Source organism: Parasteatoda tepidariorum, chromosome X1, assembly GCF_043381705.1.
Source record: "Parasteatoda tepidariorum isolate YZ-2023 chromosome X1, CAS_Ptep_4.0, whole genome shotgun sequence".
In the NCBI taxonomy this organism is placed as follows: domain Eukaryota; kingdom Metazoa; phylum Arthropoda; class Arachnida; order Araneae; family Theridiidae; genus Parasteatoda; species Parasteatoda tepidariorum.
Genome location: NC_092214.1, coordinates 28,281,185 through 28,302,946, shown reverse-complemented (window position 1 = coordinate 28,302,946; position 21,762 = coordinate 28,281,185). Strand labels below are relative to the sequence as shown.

General features: G+C 27.3%; 1 protein-coding gene across 1 annotated transcript; it reads left to right on the top strand.

Moving 5' to 3' along the window:
* The first annotated feature begins 2,768 nt into the window (after positions 1-2,768).
* Positions 2,769-16,542, top strand: LOC107446651 (homeobox protein Hox-B3a). Its single transcript, XM_016061344.3, has 2 exons — positions 2,769-3,472; positions 16,050-16,542. The coding sequence occupies exons 1-2, from the start codon at positions 3,097-3,099 to the stop codon at positions 16,427-16,429; spliced, it is 756 nt and encodes a 251-aa protein (XP_015916830.2). The 5' UTR covers positions 2,769-3,096; the 3' UTR covers positions 16,430-16,542.
* Positions 16,543-21,762: the final 5,220 nt, after the last annotated feature.

Sequence of the window (21,762 nt, the reverse complement as noted above, 5' to 3'; positions counted from 1 at the left end):
AACAGGATAAAAAAAAAGCATTTTTCATGGGATAGATTAAATAATATCAATAATTTTATTTTAGTTCAATTTCAAACAGAAAAAATATTTACTTTTCAATGCAGTGAAATTTGAAGATAACCTGAAAAAATTACTTCAGGTCAGCAAAAGTGGAGGACATCCGACGAGCTTACCTATTTTCTATAGTAAATAGCTTTAAACATGTATATTTTTTATTAAACTGTGTCCCGCAGTGGACTGATCGAAAAGACACGGTTTCCAGTAGAATATGTCCAGCAGTTTACTGATTGTTAAGACACGGTTCCCAGCAGATCACCGAAAGCAAGCATCACTGGCAGCGGTCAGTTTGCGGGTGGGTGGCCACTTGGATTAGTCTGCGTAGGGACCGAGAGTGTGCGGTATTGGTTCTCGTTATACTGTTCTACCGTAAAAAGCTCGACTTTGCGTGCAGGTCGTCGGGTCACCGAAGCTGGGGTGACATCGCCTCTGCAGAGGATCAAAATTGTGATGGCATGTCTTCGGATCATCCTCAGGGATGCTTCCCAGACCGTCGCCAATAGCCCATTGTGCAGCTCTAGTGCGACGTAAATGAACTACAACAATAACAACTTATGTTGCTTTGTTTGCTTAATACAAAATTGAAGAACAGGACGCACAAAAACGAGAAAAACAACTCAAAGATTTTGAACCCGCTACCCCTATGCTTCAGAGCGTTAGGTAGAAGGACAATACTCCTGTGCAACTGAGGCTCCAATCATGTAAGATTGTTTTAAATCACCTAAATAAAACTCCATTTTAAACAAACCATAGAAATGTAAACAGGTTATAAGGTCAATTACTATTCTATTTGGTAAAATGTATCATCAAAATGTCACAAATCCTAAACAAATGGTCCAAGGAATGATAGTTCTGAAGAAAATTTTGGTAATTTTATCGTCATACTTTATAACAAAGCTTAAAAACCATCTATTAAATTTACAAAAATTACTTTTCAGTTACCATAACTGACGGGAAAAAAATGCTAAATGAATGGTTAAAATACTGTAACTTTCAGTTTAATTAATAAAATGTTAGTTTTTTTTCTTTTTAAACCAGAAATGTCTTTACCATACAAGTATGGTAATTTAGTCAGATTTTTTTTTTCTCCGTATCTACATAACTTTTTTTTAACTATCAAATTCACACTAGTACATGTTGTTAAATACGACTTTTCAAGTATTACATTATTCTTCTTTCCCTGATCTCTTAATTGTGAATCAGCAACACCTTCAACCATTATCAAGTTACAGCTGGATGAAGATCTCCAAATTTTTCCAAAAATTCGATTTACAGCACTTTTTTTTCAATTAACACAGTAGCTTTCTCATTTTATCAGGCCATTTTTTTCGTGATCGTCTTCTGGGTCGTTTGATGTCAAGAGGGTACTAGTTCAGAATGTTTGACCTGCCCTTTGCCATTTTAGGTTTTTAATTTTTTCTGTGACATCAAAAACTTTTGTTTGCTATCTGATCTATGATACTAGAGTTCGGCCATTCCTTGTGGTACTAAGGAAATATTTTTTCCACGCTTCTTTCTGTTGTTCAAAGTAGTTATATAGCTCTGTTGAATACCGTATATAAGTTATATGCAAATATAATGTTTAGGGGAAGAAATTTGAATACTAATGCCAAATAAATGAGAGAAAATTTAAATTCAGGAATCAAGATAGTTCATTTTTGTGACTGAAAGAAATACAAACAGAGATGAGCCCATTAATGCTCATGTAGAAATTTTTTAATAATATTCAGTACATTAATGTTCAATGTCGCAAAATTTACTAGAAAATTATCAAAATAAATCTTGCCTGAAAACTTTTATTTTGTTAGAAAAACTTGAACTGAAAAATGCTGAAAGGTTATTTTATCTAAATCTAAAATAATGCTAAAATTAAATCTAAAATAAGGCTATTAAATCTAAAATTATGTTAGACTCTAAGAAAGAAAAATATTCTTGGAATAGTGTTCATTAAAGTATTTACTGTTTGCGAAGAAATTAATTAATAAGTACTTAAAGAAGTTGAAAATCTTCTTAACATTACTAGAAACTAATGTCAGAATTGTAAATAAATTTTTTTTTTATCAACTGTTGTCGATGATAAAATTTAAAAATATCTATCATAAAAAGAAACCACGCTCACTAATGTACGATTTTTTTTAATAACAGATGTAAACTCTCAACAGTATAAAAAAAAATACTTATTCTTTAATTTAAATTATTATCATCAAAGTCACTGCATACATAATACTAGTACAGCATTAGTACTTGTACAGTAGAAGGCAATGAATTTAAACACTTCTCACACTACTGGTTTTAAGTACTTTCTTTCTCCGTCAAAAAATTGAGGGGTTCTCTCTTATATTAATGTTTTTTTAAACTACTTAAATTTTTCATTAGAATGGACAAATAGAATTAATTTTTTCTATAAATCATTGTAAACTATTTTCTATAAATCATTGTAAACGATTTTTTTTATTTTTTATAAATCATTGCAAACGATTTAATTTCTTAAAAGAGTTTTGAAAATTCGCAATTAAAATATTTTGACAGTAAGGCACAGAGAAGTGTTTCGTGCGCTTTAAATAATATGTAATTCTTTGTTGAAGGCTTTTATAGGTTTGCAATTTGCTCGCGTTCTCTCAAAGGGTGCAGATCGGACCCGGGGTGCCGCCTATCCAAAAAAGACCCGCCTCTCCTTTTCAATCATTCGTTGCTCGACCCCTTATTTTTTCACAAACAAATTGCACAGCCCCCATTTCAGTGCGAAATACTTCCTGTGGTAGAGACTTTTAATACATTTTCCCATCTTTATTCAATAAAATCTCTCACGATTTATCTACACTCGTGACTTTATTCTTTTTTAAATTCTCCTAGTTAAAGACACCATTTCATAAACCATTGGCATTTTCTTAAAAACTTATGTTACCCAAATATATTTTCATATAAAATCATTAATCATAATATACTGATGTGTAAAGTAAATTAATAAGTGTAAAATAATTAAATATCAGTTGTAGTTGAGGACAATTTACTTCTCCTCATTTCTTCTATGTCCCAATCATGTCTAAGTCCTTCTTAGTAGATTCTATTTTAACGAAAAGCGAGAACACCTCCCAAAAATCTGATTCCTCAGTCCACTTAAGTGGCTGTAAGAGCCCATGGATACCAACAAATACTATGGTTCTACCTCCAGGACTTTGTATATCTTCTCGTGGTCTCTGTAATAGCTTTGAACTATCGGATTATTTGCAAAGAGGATTGTACAATTATGCTCAAGCAGGAATTTCCAACAGAAATACAGGCTATAGAGATTCTCAAATTCCAAATTCAACACAAAAACTTAAATCATCAATAGTTCCTGGCTCTTTTAGTCAAGAAAAATCGCCAAAAGATTCATGGCAGCAACGATCATATTCTCCGTTCTTAGAAGAAAAAGGTAAGTCTGCTATTTCAAAATTTTTACTGTTTTCTGCTGATGTCTATTCCTGCTTACCTACGGTATGCATGCTTCATTTAGCTGAGAATAATAAATAAATATATTTCATTTATGAATACATATGTTTGAAAAGACTTGTAAAATTGTTTCTAAAATTTTACTCGTAAGGAAATAGTTTTTTAGTTGTTTTAATACAAAATAATATACAAAATTCAAAATAAGCGATCTGAATTTCAATTTTTGGAGAGACTCACATTTTTATATACTTAATAACTCATGGTAGCCGAACAAAGGTGGCAATATAATGTTACAGTTTCTGAATTTTTGAGAAGTGTATCCTGTCCTTAAGTTTGAATGTATCTTTTAAGCAAAAATGTGTGATTGCTATAAAATATGCTATTACAGATACTAATCCTAATTATTTGAAAGAAAAAGCTCCAAACAATCATTTGAACTTTAAGTATTTTATGTGTTGTATCCGAGAGACAGTATTCAGGCAATAAACTTTCTCTTTGTATCATTTCAGTCTCTGAACTTATCTAAGAAGGGAAGGGTACTCCTAATTCAAATATCAGAACAATGGATTCGTAGTAGTTTTTTCTGAAATTTTTCATTCGCTTTATATAACGAAAAAACCCAAAAATATTACTACGATAATATTACTGCAGTAAGAATCTACAATCTAAGACACTCTAGCTCTCTATTATTTGTGTCTGAAACTATGTATCACGACGCAGGTCGACTTATAACTTATACATTAAATTCTAGAAGTTTATACCCTTAAGCTCCCGAGACCGGCAACTTTGGTGGCAAGAGAAAATGGCAGACTTTGATAAAAATTAAATCTCTAAAGCAAGATTTTCTCAATTTTTTTTGGTGAACTAAGAAATTTTATTGTAAAACAAAAAAATATTCATTTTATTTTCGATACGTAGATCTATATATTTTGACATGTAGAAAAAAATACTTAGCCTAAGAAATTATTAATGACCTTTCAAATTTTCTAATATTTTCCTTGAATCTAAGTTCTCTTTTTAACACTTTTTCGTTCTTCTCTTTTGTCTTTGACACCCCAACTCAAAATTCCCTTTATAATTTCGCAAAATAAACAACATCTTTGCGAATATGTTTGTTATCCGTTAATATGTTCCATATTTCTAATGTGTACCTTACACTATCATGAACGGGTTAAGATCGTATCTTTCCCCCAATTTTTTAGGAGGAAGGAGGGATAAAATAAGATTGAAATTATTTACTTTTTCTCGTTGTATTGTGCTTATTGACGTCAAAAAAATTGAATGTGCTATACATAGAAGATCCTAGTAAAATGATAAAAGCGATAACGTCTAAATAGGGAAGAAGCAGCACATTTCAATAACTTCATGACAAATACTTATTTTTTTTGTATAAAATTTATTAGAGTAAATAAAAGAGTGCATTGAAAATGCTTATACATTTAATTAATGTACTCGAAACTGAAATTTTTTTGAGAAATTCTAGATACTTTAAAAAATAAAGAAATCTTTGTTCAAAGGTGTTTCACGTCCTGTGGGGTGCCTTTAAACATGTGCTAACCAATCTGTTCAAACTATAATTTCTTTTATATTAGGATCGATTATAGAGTAAATTTGATAGTTTTTTAAATTGGTCATGTTGTTTTGATTAAAAAAATCTTTCAAAAAAATTTTGCGCATATTTCCTACGCATGGGGATGTTACTTCTAAAAAGTAACGATTAAAAGTAACTGTACTTAAGGCAATTTACTTAACTTGTACTTAAGGCAATAGTAAAAAGTACAGATTTTGAAAAGCAACGAGTAAAAAGTGTTAAAATAAAGAAGTACGCTTAGAAAAAATTAAAACTTCAAAGTTACGTAAACTTTAATTAAAAAACGTGAGAAAAGATTAAATTACGTTCGATTTAAATGAGTAAAAATAATTTTTTAAGGATTTTATAATTAATTTATTTATTAATAATTTATTTATTATTGTTACTAATTTGTTTATTATTATTATTAATTTGTTTATTATTATTATTAATTTATTTTGCTGTGACGTAACCAGGATTTCATACTAGAGCGGGTTTGAAAATTTTTGATCTTAAGGAAAAAATTTAAACAAAATAAAGTTTAAATTTGTAAGAAACTTTCTATACATTTTATTCTACGAACTAAAATACAACTAATATTTTTATAGTCTTACTTTATAAATCATCTCTTTGGTGCTGTATATTTTTGCTTGAAGTAAAGATTTAAAAAAAAATAAGTAAATAAAGAACACATGACTTTAATCATTATTAGATACATTTATTAATTTATTTTAAGGACTGACTCATATTAGGCTTGGATAAGAAGATTTGCTGCATAGCAAGTTCTGATTTTGTTCCTCACTTCTTCATTTAACAGAATAAATATACTATCAAAAAATTAAATGCCGTATAAAAATCGAAATGTTCATATACTGAAAATACTTGTTTTTCTTTTTGTATTTAAAGAATTATTCTTTCTCTTATTCTTTATTCCTACTTCTTTATATTCGTTAAATATTAAAAAGATTCTAGAGAATCATTTTATAATTGACAAATTTGCACATGTAGTACTAGTTTTTAAAATTAGTTAAAATTATTGCTCAATAAAGTTTTCTTTTATAATTTTGTTTACAGAAAAAGGAACAAATCAGTAAAAGTTGGATGGAATAATTCTTTTTTTCGAATCTTTCCTTGTTCTATTTATAATTCACTTTTCTTTTACAACAAAAAAGTTGCTTCGGATAGCAAATTTTAGAAAAATCAAGTAACTTTATTTTAATTCCTGTCAAACGCAAATATAATAATATTTTCATGATTGAAGCTATTTGCTGGAAAGATGCAGAAAATTTGTGAAATTAAACGCCTTTTGATAAATTTACTTGACTCATTTAAACTCTAAACTTTTTATTTCATTTCGGGGGAAGTTGGACCTCATTGATTCTTCTCCTCCTTTTAGAAGTGTCACTTACTCAACAGCGTAAATTTTCCAGAACATGTCAGTTTTGTCACTTACTGAATACTATACAGGATAATACTCTGATCTCTACAGGATACTATGATAATTCTCTTCAGGAGGGTTAAAAGGAATCTATAGAGTATTGTAATGTGAAAACATACTATACTTGAGGTGATAAGAATATAAAAGAAAATCTACAAGAGAAATTATTGGCATTTTCAGTAAAAAGCATTAAAATACAACTAACTCACGTCAGTTATGTTACGGTTACTTTCAAAATGCTTTTGTAAGCTTACTTTGAGCATATAAAAAACAAATTACGGAACGTATTCTATTTAGACGGTTTTACATAAGTTATAGATAAAGTTAGCTCTTACAGTTAAGACATTTATTTCTTAAAAATATTAAATTGAAAAATTGCGGGAACAATATTTAATTTGAAAAATTTCAGGGAAATATTTTTTAAATAATCTTAAAAATTTACTTTAAATTAAGTATTGATTTCTTTTGACATTTCCAATAGAAATAGTTGCATTTTATTTTACCTAAAAGAATAGACAAAGAACAAATAAAAGTACTAAAGTTCAAAATTAACAAAGTAAAAGTTTTGCCATGTATGGACTTGAAATGATTCATACAGAATTTTCATAGAAATTTTAAAAAAATTTCTTGAATATAAGCTGATAATATAATATAATATAATATAATATAATATAAAAAGTTCACATTNAAGAAAAGAGAGAGACTAGTTCTGTTATATATAATATAATATAATATAATATAATATAAAAAGTTCACATTTCATTTGTGAGTCTAAGCTCTAAGTTGGCATAATAAAGTGTAAAATACATAACGATTGAAAAATTATTTAAATAAACTTAATAAAAAACAATTTAAAAATATATTATTCTCATAAAACTTTTCTGTTTTTTTTCCCTCAGAGAAACATAAAAGCAGCCAAATACCCGAATACGTTATTTTATGATAATTAAAAACTTAAAATGAATCTGCTGGATATTTCTTTAAAAATAAACAGTTTTAAAAAGTCTATTAAATTTTTGTTTTAAAAAATCAAAGTTTATGTTGTTATTTCTCGGAAATACTCGGTTGATTCAATTTAAGTTTTTAATAAAAAATTAAGTATTTTTACGTTTGTTTTGACTCAAATTTCCAATTTTTTAAGGCTGAAAATTTTTTTAAGTAATTTAATAGAAATCACTTTAAATCTCTGAATAAACGAAAATTTTTTAACATTAATATTTCTATAGAGTTTTCATTTTTTTTCTTTTTTCAATTGTACTAAACTTCCATTTAAGATTTCGCTCTTTAATCTATAAAGCTTAATTTCACTACACAATTTCTATCAGTTGCTTCCATTAGCTTTTCCTTTAAGCACAATACTAATCCCAAAACATCCAACTTTCCCAATAAATAGCCATTGTAGCTCCTTATCAATAAAACTTACATACGAAACATACTAAGTTTAACATATAATGAAATCAATTAAACATTAAAACAAAATTCAAAAAATATTTTTGACATACTACGTTAGTGAAAAAGTATTTTGAAGTACATAGTAAGTTTTCCTCGCTACCGAATTTGAAAATAATTTTTATACCTTAAACTGCAGTTTAAATTAGCTCAAATTTTGATTTAGTGTTCACCAAACTTAATAAAAAATATATATAAATTAAAAAACTAATTTTAATTTTTTAGACGTTTGTTTCAAACCTTTTTGTTTGTTTTAATTACATTTCAAATAAAGATGTCAAAATAAAAATTACATCATAAAATTAATACTTTCTTTTTACAACTTATTTACTTGAAATTCAAAATTTTTCCGGCTATTATTACATAAAATTTAAAAAATAATAATAAGAAAAATGTGGCTACCCCCTATATTTTGGAAATTAAAAATCCAAGAAAAGTTTATTTATTCAGAGAAAGTACGTTTTTGTGTCTGATTTCGTAACTTAAAATATCATCAAAAGCTATTCAAGTTTTTTTTGTTGCTTTTAATGCTAAATGCGTCATATCTTTATTTTTTTTTATACTTTTGAAATCTTCTCAAATATACATACTGTCGAATTAGGTGAAAGGTAATCGTAGATAGATTTCTTAAATTTAAGCAGTTGAGGAAATAAATTTAAATATTTTAAATGAAATGTCTTATTTTTTCCATTATAATGCAATATAATAAGTACACAGGAAATAATTATATTTCTTCATAACTTATTTTATTACACTTTATTGAAACTATTTCAGCTAAATCAATTTTTCAAAAATATTTTCAGCATTTTTTTTTTTTTTTTACTTTCTTTGAAAGTGGGGTTGGGTTAAGCAAACAAAGAATGGGATAAAAATGCAATGTAGAAAAAATTGTCCTTTAATGATTGTTATTAGCAAAAAATTATTATCAGTGAAATAATAATATAATACATGAATTTATGCAGCTTTTTTTGTACATGAGATGCATAATCAAGAATTCAACAACATTATAAAAACCTTGTTAATTGGCAATGTGTTTGTTAAAGCAAGCTAAGAACTTATCAGATTATAAGTTTGTAGTTTCTTTTAAACTTATATTTTACGTTTCAATAAATACTATTTCAAACTATATATTTTATTTGCCTTCAAAACACTGTCCTAGGAAAAGTTTATCCATCGATTTTATCAAAATTTACACAAAATTCGAAATGAGATAAAAATTTTTATTCATAAAATAATTTTTAGATAAATTTTTCGTTTAAAACTTTTTCAATATTTAATAACATTTTGAATTCAGTATTTAAATTTTACTTTGTTTAGAGAATACATTTTCTCAGTTTTTAGTTCTATTTTTTTCAGTGCGTTAAAAATTGAGGGGAGACGTGGGTTATGAGCATGTTTTAATATAAAGGAAAACTATTGAAATACGACTTATAGCAGTTATTGACTTTTGTTTGTAATTTACTTGAAGTAGTTTATCATTTATCAATTATAATATTTAATTAATGTAAATTTAAGTATGATAACACTTATCTTGAAAATCAACCTTAAATTTCTATAAGACCTCGATATGTGTTAATCCTAAACCAATGATCACTTTACTCCCTCTTTCTTTATTAAATTATTATGTTTAATAAATAATGGTCAGCTAATTAAGCACATTAATGATAAATCAATTTTGGTAACAATATGAAATTTTCTCCTTTATCAGAGAAGTGAAAAACTGCTTTATATCAGGGAAGAGTCTAATGACTTGTTAAAATATAAAATAGCAGCATAAGCAAACCAAAAAGCTTTAAATAAAGTGTTAAACAATGTATTAGAGAAAAACTAATGTAATTAATGTGAAAACTGTTCTCTTGTTGCAACATATGGGGGTCATACTGAAAGTAATGGTCTTTGGCTTTTTCTAGTCAACTTCACTATCTGTTGCGAACTTTGTAACTTATTTTGAAATTAAGTGAGAATAAATAACTAGTTTCCTAAGCAGAATGCAGTAAACAATATATTTCTATCTTCTTCCGTTTTTCTTAAACTGATTTTTTTGATAGAGAAATCATTCCGGCGATTGCTCATTGTGGGTTTTGTTAATAAAGGAGGTTAAGACTCCACAATTTTATGACCAATGCCACGATTGTGGATAGAATTGTTCACAAACCGCCTTTATCCCCCACATAAGCAGATACTAATCTATCTAAAGCTGGGTGCATTTCAAGCCAATACTGGGGTTTTAAACTCAGTTCTTCAGAATGAGATTTTCAAGATCCGGTAAAAATAGATTGTTTTTACTTTCATCAGGGTCCGAGCCACAAAATGAAGAAACACATTTCTCTTCTTTCAGTGTCTGAGCTAAGGTGATGTTTTTGTTTATAATACCGAAATAATTCTGCCTTTTTTTAAAAAAATAATTTATGGAATTTTTAAAAGCTTTCTCGATCAATACGTCAATTTTTTTTATCTTTAGAAGAGTTTTATCCAAAAAGAGTTAATTAAAATATTGAAATCGGGTAATCTCCGTTAAAATAAAATCATCTGGGAATTCCATCCAATTATTCTATAATAATTTAATTCTTTAAGTGCTCCAGCTAAACTGTTTTCCTGATTAGTTACTTTATTTATTGTTGGAAGGTACCTCTGCAAGCTTTAGTAAAGCAGTTTAGACTAGAATTGAACATTTTGCTCATGGAAAAGCAAGTTAATTTGAACCTATCTCAGATATGAACAGTGTATAATTGGACATAGTGCAAATTTAAATAACAAAATTAACTCCATTTTACCTTAAAGTTTAAGGAAATGCATTTGTAAGTAAAAACAGTATATTAATTAAAACGTTTAATTAAAACGTTTAATTAAAATTTAAAGAAACCTGGTCACAATAAATATATCTTTTAAATTAAGTCTTTCTTTTAAAAAAAATATATGCTTGCGCAACAGTATTTTTGATAATGTATGTAAAAATGATACAACTCCTGTAATCGCTATACATTTGAGAATAAAACAATAATTTAATCAAAAGTAAGAAAGATATTGATTTTATCAGATAGTGACAGCTGTTTTTCTCATTGTTGTGAAATATTTACTTTCTTGCGATTAACAAGTAAATTGAATACATGTAAAGCTTCTACATCTAATAAGAAATAGACATTAAGTTGAATGAACGCTTAATTTGTTACAATCTGACATAACAAACGTAAAATCGGAAACAATTCGAAAAAAAAAAAGCTTTCCTTTTTTCAAATATAATATACAATAATAATTTTATTTCCACTTTAAGCATGGAATAACAATGTTTGAATAATACCTAATAAGATTCTAAGCTAAACATTTTACAAATTTATACATTTTTTGCAGATCTCTTAGAAAAAATAATTATCGCGGAGGACACGATTCTATTGAAATTTTGCTCACTTTTTTTTTCTTTTTGTATAGAGTTGACTAATGACTGATAAAAGATTTTTTTTTTCGAATTGAATTTTGACGGAGCTGTATGCACAAATATACAATACTTAAAAAAAAAAAAAGATGAAAAAAAAAATATTTGTATAAAAAATAAGTTAAGCTTAAGGAAAGAAAGAAAAACTATGTTCAATCTTTAGTGCATTTTTAAAAGAAAAAATAGGTATTAGATTTAAAAAAAGTCGTGTCCATCGACTTCGGAAATAAAGTTTCGAGAAACTCCGTTTCTGTACCCAGTCAATCTTATGCTGCTACTTGGGAAAAATGATCTTGACATTTTTATATTATTAAAATGTTACAATTTTTTTTTAACATTTAGAACTTACATAACCACTTAGGTTAATATTTATTTAACGCACGCAAATTCTTTGCAAACAACCCACCTGATAAATTTCAATAAATTATGTAAAATGAGCATAATCTTTAAAATATTCAAAACTTTTCTATTTTTAGGTCTTTTCTTAAGTGAGTTCCGGGCTCATTATTTAAACCCTTCGGCATTATGAATTGATCAGATAAAAATCAATGACTGGTAAAATACACTGCACTCTATATAAGTATCTTACATATGAAATATAATATTCTGACAATATTCCTCACTTATAAGATTTTTAATGGCTTTTAAAGAGCTTTATAACTGAAACTACTATGCTTTAAAATGAAATTTTTTTAAAAATTAAATACGCCTAATATAATTTTTCCGTTGCACTATTGTACATTAGATTAAAAAATAATTTCCAACTGCGCACATATTATATTTTGTTTTTGTCTTTTTAAATTATATTTCAAAACATTAGAAATATTTTTCGATTTTCTAAAAACAATAAACTAACAAATCTAATATAAATATAATTATTCTTATTTCGTACAATAATTATTCTTATTATTTTTACACTTTTTGAGATACATCACTTTAAAGTTAAAGTTATGGTCATTTTAAAGTAATGGAGGAAGGAGTACTAGCACTGAAGTTGAACACGAAGAAATAATGAAAAAACTTATCTTGCGTTCGAATTGAGATTAAAAAAAAACATAATTCCTTCACAATTTTAGTAAAAATCAGTTTAAAAAAAAACTCAAAATGTACTGTCATCCGGGGTAACTTGGACCAATTCAGCTGGTTAATTTTCGGTCGCTGACTTTCGCAATACTGTTTTGAATTTGGTTGCTAATTTTCTTGTCGAAAATTCATTGTTTAAGTGAAGTTTTTGATCACAAATTTTAATGTGTATGTTCTAAAAGCAAGTTTTTAAATCTTTACTTATATTTAAGACAGTAAAATCATGAATTTCTATGTTCCATGACTAAACTTTAATCATAACTTGAAACATTCCTTTCATGGTTGAATAACTTAAGTGATAATATTTCAGTTTTAATTTTTTGATATTTAACTTTTGTTACCCTAGGGTCAAACTAGAAGTAGAGGCTCAGAGGCGTATTTGTATAAGGAACTATCAATAAAACGGAAACGTTATTCTATAACTTGATCTAAATATTTTATTGGGAATTTTTTTCATTCTTTAATAAACGAAATACCTCATGTTTAATTTTTCAGAACTTACTTTTTAATTTAACTAGGAAACGTCTTATTTTAGAAACATCTGAGTTAACAAATTATAACAAAAATAACATAACAAATTATATAATTATTAACAAATTATATAATTACTTTTGTATTATTATCAATACATAAAAAAGAAAGAACTTTATTCTGTTTCTAACATTTTTTCTCAACTCTCAATGGACAAAGGAATGTAAATCATTGCTTAAACTATGTATCACATAAATTAGCAAAATAAAACATCACGACAAGTTTGGTTTCATTTGGCCAGATATCTTAAATTGAAAGTGGCCTAAGTAATCAATTATGACGGTAATTACACAATTCTTGAACTAATTAATTTTTAAAATACAATTTCATTTATGAATCCGAAATAGTGAAATAAAAATTGGCTTTTAAAAAGATGAGGTTATCAACAGAACCAGTAAAGAGATTTTTGTTTGAGATTCTCGTCAATGGTAGACACCCTGATAAACAATATAAACTTCAAAAGAAAAATATATTGAAGAATAAAATACTAAGCTTAATGTTTGTATTTTAAAATCTCAAAGAAACTACAATTACCGCTCAGTTTGAAAAACGAAATTTTAAGACAAATGCCTAATGTACAAAAAAATAGGAAAATGTGTATCACAAAAAAAAAAGCATCTTCAATAAGCCTTTTAATTTTAAAACCAGACAATTTAATTTTTTTCATGCCTGTAATTAAGAGAATGATTAACTTAATTTAAAGTAAAGATTAGTTTTTAAACTATCAACAAATTTATGGAAAAAACGTGAGGAGAGTTCAATATTTTATATCCTTTTTAAACAAGAAAAAAGAAATAATTATGTCTTAAAAATAAGTATAAGGAATTTATGAACTACTTTAGTAAACATAGTCGAAATCTTTTACTCTAAGAACTGCGTTGAATTAGGATATAATTAAACTTTACACCTTTTAAAACTTGAAGTTTTTTGTTTGTTTCGATATTTTTTCTAGTACTGTAAAAAAAAAAACTGAAAAGCTTCAACGAAAAACGTAGTTCCCATAAAAAGAAGCCGTCAAGTTAATTAAAATAGAAGAATCGATCAAATTGAGTATCTTAAAAGTATTTTTAAATAGGTTTGAATCATTAAGAAACAACTTCAGCACTAAAAGATCAATTTGGTATTTTTTCATATCTCTAGTCACGGCATTAATCCCCAAAATAAACAAAGGAAGCATATTTTTAACAACAGTGAATTGAATAGTCGTGACGGGACAGAGCTATTATTTTTAGAACTAAAGTTCTACCTCAGTTGGCTACTGGAAGCCAACCAGATCGATAGAGGATACCAGCATGTAAGGGAAGTAAAGGAGGCAGTGCCAGTGAAAATTGCTAACCACAATCATGCAGTTGATCTAGAATGCGTAAAGCCTTAAACTCCATGATCCTTTTGGCCAACAACTGACAGTTGCAGAAGTACACTACTGAACTGTATCTAGTTAAAAAAATTATATTCATATGCAGTACCAAGACAAAAAATGTAATTAGACCAAATGAATAACTTGAATATGTATATTAATGCTTGGCATTATTATATTGGTGTGTTTAAGCTCAAGCAAAATACATTTGTCTATAAAAAATTTTTTATTATACGAGGGTTGTAAATTAAATATCGCTCTAAAGAATGTTTTCAAAAGGCTTAATGACGAAAAAGACGAGATACTTGAACCCATCTTGCTACTGTCCAATACGGTAAAGCATTTACCCCACAGGCTTCCACTAATCCTCGTTAGCATTCTGTTGCATTTTTACCACGGGCAACCTCGATTTTAAGCGACGACAGCTGATCACCTTTTGAAAACATGCTTTAGAGCGATAGAAACGAAACTCCTCACTTTAACGCCACACAACAACTACCCTTCTAAGCAGAACGACTGTATTTTGCACTCTACACATCGACAACAGCGCCATCTCACCGTTCCCATATCCTATTTGCGCATGCCCGCCCTTCTGTGAGTTTCAAGGTTAAGTTGCCACTATTTAATTTACAGCCCTCGTATTTTACTACAACAGAAAATCACTTTTTAAAAAGAGCAAAAGTTGGCAGGGATGCCATTGGGAGAGGTTGTTCCCGTCAGTTAAAAACGGGTCTCGTGAACACCATTTAGTTCCTGCGATTTGAATACGTAACATTGTTTACATTTGGAGCAGTAAAGCCAAATTCAATTCATATGCAATTGACCTTCACATTCAATCAATTATTCTTAATTATGTCCAAAATGCAATTTTCACACAGGTGAAAGATAAAGTTATACTGCCGAGCAATAAAAATATCAACGTAGGCGACAAAAAATGAGATTTTTCTACAATTAAAATTTTTGTATGATAAGCTACTAATTTCAATGTTGTTTTATAAATTTTTTGAAAATCTGTTCTAGCGTTCATAGCATTAGCAATAGAAAGAAAATAGTTGTCAAGCAAATTTTTTCGAAATCTGCCTGAGGTACTCTGTTTTTTTCATTTGCACGACAGTTACAGTTGTCCTCTATTTTTCACATAGTATTCGAAAAGATCTGAGTAGTTTTGTTTTACATGCTTTTTTGGATATTTATGAACTGGATTTAACTGTTCAACTAGAGGAGCATTTATTAATCCCTTCACGCACAGATTTTTCGAAAAAAAAAAACCGGCCAAAATTTTTTTTCATTCAATCAATGTCCAACCAAATCCATCTCTTCAAAGGCTTCCATTTGTTGTCGCTTCTGGTTCAGCTTTCTTTTGGTAGACTATTTTGATATACTGCTCTTTTGTTCCATGGAAAAAGGCTATATTTTATTCTTGAAAAAATAAGTGTTATAGCTTACAATCCTTTGTAAATAATAAATATCAATAAAACGATTTTTTTTCTAAGCTTTCAAATTGTTATTTTCAATTCTTGATTATATTCGAGTGCGAAAAATTATACCAGCATAAAATACAACTCCGCTCGAATTATCTCGAGTGTGCACAGTTTGGCCTGTTTAGTGCTCTCGAATTAACTCGAGTGCACAAGTTAAGGGGTTAATCAGATTTTTAATTTCTTTAAACAGTTTAAAATCATAATTTTTGTTTTGTTTTCAGAAACAAAAGAATCTCCCAAAAGTGATGACCTTTCCAGCAGCAAGCGAGTACGGACAGCATTCAGCAGTGCCCAACTTGTTGAACTTGAACGTGAATTCGCGTCTAATATGTACCTCTCCCGATTGAGAAGAATTGAGATAGCTACATGTCTTAGACTTTCTGAAAAACAAGTGAAGATATGGTTTCAGAATCGCCGTGTGAAAGAAAAGAAAATAGGACATGTTGAGCAAAAATGTCAATGTTTAAGAAGTTACAAGTCTCGAAATGCAGTATCATCAACAGTGAATAGTGACTGGACAGCCATTAATTCATTTTCAAACAATTCAGAAGACCAGCATACTTTTGAGTGCTGTGAAAAGAAAAACGAACTTCATAACTAATGAGAAAGGACTGTAAGAAGCTGATTAAAAAAAAATATCTAAACTTCTTTATTTGTGAATTTATTTTACTCATAAAGACACTTGTAATTTTAATAAAATATTTCCATATTTAAGATTGTTTTTTTTCTGTTTTACATGGGAGGACATAAAAGTACTGAAAAGAGTATTTTAATAATCATAAAATTTTTTATTTTTTATTCTCGTTCAAATGGTAGTTTTTTTTGTTGTTTAAATCTTAATTGGAAAGCGAGATAAGCATAATTAGAAAAGCGAAATTACTTTTTTCTTGCGTTGAAACTTAGCATTTGACCATTTAAAAGAAATGATAGCTTTCTTTTAAATGAAATTTACACTTCACATTTTAAGATAGAAACTAGATCTAAACTAAATAACATGTTCTGTTAGCCTTCTGTTTAGCAAACTTTAAATCTGAAAAATTTTTTAATCAGCATAATTAAAGATGGAATTTTTTTTAAATTAATTCGTCAAAGTTGAGTAAAATAGAAATTCTAGATTTTTTTTAGTTAGAAACGAAGTTCTTAAACGTAAATTATCTATTCATCCAAGGAAAAGGTGTGAATAAACCAAAACTTTCATTTTTTAATCATGCATTTTATTTGTCAGCATATTTCAAAGAGTAATTATTTAAAATTGTATCATTAAAATTTAGGAAATAATAAAAGCATATTGCCAGCAATGATGAAATATTTGTGCAAAATGCAAATAAATATAATTCGAAACAAAAACGTGAACATCTTGAAATCATATTTTTCAATTTTGCTACATAAGATCTTATGAACCACTGAACTAATTTATAGGAAATTTCACCAGGATTCTATACTATATTTTCACTTTTGAGTGAAATAGGATCAAGAGGTAAACTAAACTGAACTATTTTTTGGAACAATGGATTTTTTATTTTTATGATAATTGAAATTATCTAGTGAAAAATCTCAGAATTTCTGTACACCATGAACAACTTTTGATCTGGTGATTGGATCTTCAAGTACCAAATATTTTCAAGTATTTAAAAGTTCAAGAAGTTTACTTTAAAAACACTAATTAATTGTAACAATAAATAATTTCAGTATTTAATAAAATCTTTTGATAAAAATGTATCTTCTCAGAAAATTTCTGTGAACAGTTCTCAAAATTGCAAGTCAAATGTTTTATAGAAATGAACCAGAGATTTAATGTACAAAGAAATATTAAAAAAAAATTTCATATAAAATATTTACATATTTTTCAGAATGAATGCTTCATTTTTAAGCCTTTAGGACTTTTTTTAGCAATTTAATTTCATATTTATGAATAACGATTTATACTGATAATGCAAAGATTTCTCAGATTAAAAATACTTTTATTTTAAATCATTCAAACATAAAAACTTTTATTTAAATCATATACAACAAAAAAAAAGTAAACAGTTGGAAAAAAATAAATTGGTTAGTTGTTTGTCTTAATAAAAATTAAAGTTCTTAATGACAAAAAACTTTTGATATGTGCTACAACTATAAAAAAGAAATGCTTAATTTATGTATATAAAGAAAATTTTTATATCAGACATGAATTTTCTTATAGATTATAGGGATTCTTATAGATTATTTCAAGGTTATTGTATTTGAAGCAATTTAAAAGCTTCTAAGTCATTATCTCAAAAAGATGAGTGTAATGTTACAAGTTGTTTATAATGTTGATACAGGTTTGGCTGCTATGATGTCTACAAAAAACTGGCAAAATCATAGGGTAAATTATAATTAATTAGGTATTTTTCGTAGCATCACTTCCGCAAACTAAATCAGACAATTAATAAAAGTTGATAAAAAATAACACAAAAATTAACTTCTGATCGACACAGGATTAGAATGGATACAAAGTGTAAGCTTTTTCTCCTGTACCATCTAAACATAATGCTTGCTACAATCTATGTTAATTCTGTTATGAAGCATAAACCTTAAGCATTACTTGAAAATGATTCAAGTGACAATAAAGCAATACTTGAATTCAGTGCTTCAAAATCCATGTAAAAAAATTTGCTTGGTATCAAGATATGTTACCATGAAGAATATGGAAGCAACAGAACTTAGACATCATATTTACTTCATTCTGATGCTACACTAGAACTAATAAAAAGATTCTAGATTAAATATTTACAAAGATTATGATTAAATTGACACGAGAAGTAGGGGTGTAGAGACATTAATATTATTAGTTCTCACAAATGGTAGATTTTAAATTCCTATGTATTTTAACATTGTAGAGTGGCACATAATAGAGTTACACCATCGTCACCAAAAAATATACAACCAGGCCTCCTAGCATATTTGCAAAGAAATAAAATTTTAAAAAACTACATCTCAGAAGCAGTAACATATTAACAGAAAAAGGAAATTTTATCGATCTATTGCTGAAAGAAATTTTCAGGAGAGTGGCCAAAAGTTAAAACCACTTAATGTTAATATTATTTTATTCATATTTTGCAATTTTTCCAAGAATTATTTACAAGATTCAAAAATTTTTTGTTTACAATTATAAAACTCACGATAATTCATCCTTTATAAATAAAAAAGCTTGAATTCTTAACATAATCTTAATGTAATTTAAATTGACAAGATCCAAAATTTCAACCAAATCTGTCAATGAGTTCCAGATTAATGAAAATTGCACTTTTTTTTGAAAATTTGAAGCCCAGATGATTTTATTAGATTAAAAGTTATTATAGGTGTAATTTTTTTGTTCTTTGTTTGCAATGCATATTTAAAAATGCTTAATTTTTTGGGACATAGTGGGTCTTATACATTAATTTACTTAATTCTCTACGACCAAAGAATACAAGGTACGTCTGAAAAGTACAGGGAATTGAAGCATAAAAAAAAACATGGGGAAAAATACTTTTTTTCACCTTCTAAACTAACATCTGTTAACTAAAAGACATTTCTGACATCGTCAATAAATTTGCTAAAAATAAATCATAATAAAATAAATAAATCATGCAAAACACTAGCGTCACACATCTTCAGTGAGTGCAGAATAAAATGGAAATAAATCTTGTGTTTAGCTAAATTCTGTCATTACTAATTCTTCTGACATCCACCTGCTTGCTAGTGTTGGTCTTTAGATCAGTTGAATATCAAGTTGAACAGGTCACCCAGTTTCCTTTTGTAGCGAAAAATGTTTAAACTAGTTGTAAAAGAGTTTTTTGGCTAATGGCATCTATGCCTGAACAGAGTAATGTTGATGGAGGTGTACAGAAGTACACCTCCATCAACACTACTCTGTTCAGGGTTGGTAATAAACCATTTATTTATTTTTTTAGTTAAAACCGGTTTTTTTTGTTGGTTATTTGAAACAATAGTAAAGTAATATTTTGTGCCCCAAATTAAAATAAATTAATGCATTAAAAATATATTATATAATTATAAATTAATATTTTTAATAAAGAATTATAAAATATCTACTTTCGTTTAATAAATATACTAATAAGTTAAGAGAGTAAGTGAAGATTTTGATTATGCTTATACAATACTTTACAACTCACCTTAATAAATATAACATCAAAATTATTTTTCAATTCAAATTGGTATATTAGTAACGTGTGTAAAAGAGTGAGTTCCCCATTGCTTGCCACTATCTATGAAAATGTCATGCTTAAGCATCATTTGATGTTGTAGCAGTATACAATATATAGCAATAATCCTAATTTACTTAATAAAATAAACATTAATATTTTTTTTTACAATTAAATCAATACACATTTTAAGCAAAACATAAAAAAATTTAAGTATATTTTTTAAATTAAAAATTTATTTAAGAATAATGGAATGATGACTAGGGCTAAAAACGTCAAATTGAATGTTAACATATGTGTTCATAAAATGTTAGAGTAATGGTATTTATTAGTACGAATGAATTAATAATAATTAAAGAATAAAATACTTCGTCATTTTTTAACCCAATGAAGCAAAATGCATATCAATTTTTTAATTATGCAGCATGAAATAATATACCTTGATAGTATTTTAAATAATTTCTGAATATTGTTTTTTTATGAATACGAAATTATTAAAAACATAAATAAAAAGATAATGCATTTTTTTAGTAAAAATTTGCCATTGATACTAGAGAAAAAAATTTCAAAAATAAATTAAAAAATTAAGAACAGCATCTCATTTCTAATTATGCTTTTCATAGCTGTAAGCTAAATGAACGATTTAACAAGATCTTTAAAATAATTTGCTTAACCTTGAAGTTAATATGAACTATTAAAAAAAAATATCCAAACAAGAAGTAGTTGGTCTGTTTTATTCTAAGTAATTTTTAAGACTTAACTTTAAATTTGTTGACAGTAATTTATTTTAAATGTATTTTTGCAGGAGCACGATAATAGATAAACATTTAAAAACTAGATAACCGAGTAACTAAATAACGAGTAACACCGACGCACATTAGTTATTGAACTCAAAATTGAAAAGATATTCAAGGAAGAACTTGCTATTTTTTCATTTTTATACATTTAAACACCAAGTATTTATATGAATAGGAGATTAAATTGCTAAAGAAGATTTTTACTTTTAAAAATAACCCAAGTAAGTCAGTAAAAAAAAAAAATAAATAATTGATCTAAACCACTTCAGTTTAAACAACCCTGCATGTGTTTCTGAAGTTGTTCGACCAGCTTGTAACAAAACTTTAAATTTTTCCGTCGTACCCTTTCAATTTGATATTAATTTTAGCACATTTGTCATTTGACAGCTCGAAGGAGACTCAATGCATCAGTTTCTAGTGATATTTGCTATATGTCCTCTCTTTGTGCATATTAAATAAAATCTTAAAAAATTATGTTTTAACACATTTCTTAAATCATTCCTTCATTTTTGCAATAGTTACAGCATATGTTACATTTGTAAAAAAGCTACAACTCATTAGCAGTACTGGCTTTTTTTCTTATTCATAAGAACTAAGAAAATATTTTTCTTTAACAAGTTACAGTGCAGAAACTAAAATTTCCAAATTCTTAAATTTTGATGGCAAAGAGAGAGGGCCGTGAGTGGTTATTTATTTATTTATTATTATTTTTTTTTTTGAAAAAGAGAAGATTCTAAATGCATTTAGCAAAAAGCAGTTGATGATAACAATAAAAAGTCTCTCCTTTTGCAACATAATATGATACCAAAAGTGCAAATGTTAAAATATGAACAGCTCAAATGAATGGTTAAGATTATATATTTTGCCAATTACAGATGTGTTTTTTAACCTATGTAGAATTTTTCAAAATAAAATAAAAATCAGAATTCTTAAAATGTTTTTCATTCACACATAGAACAAAAACCAGA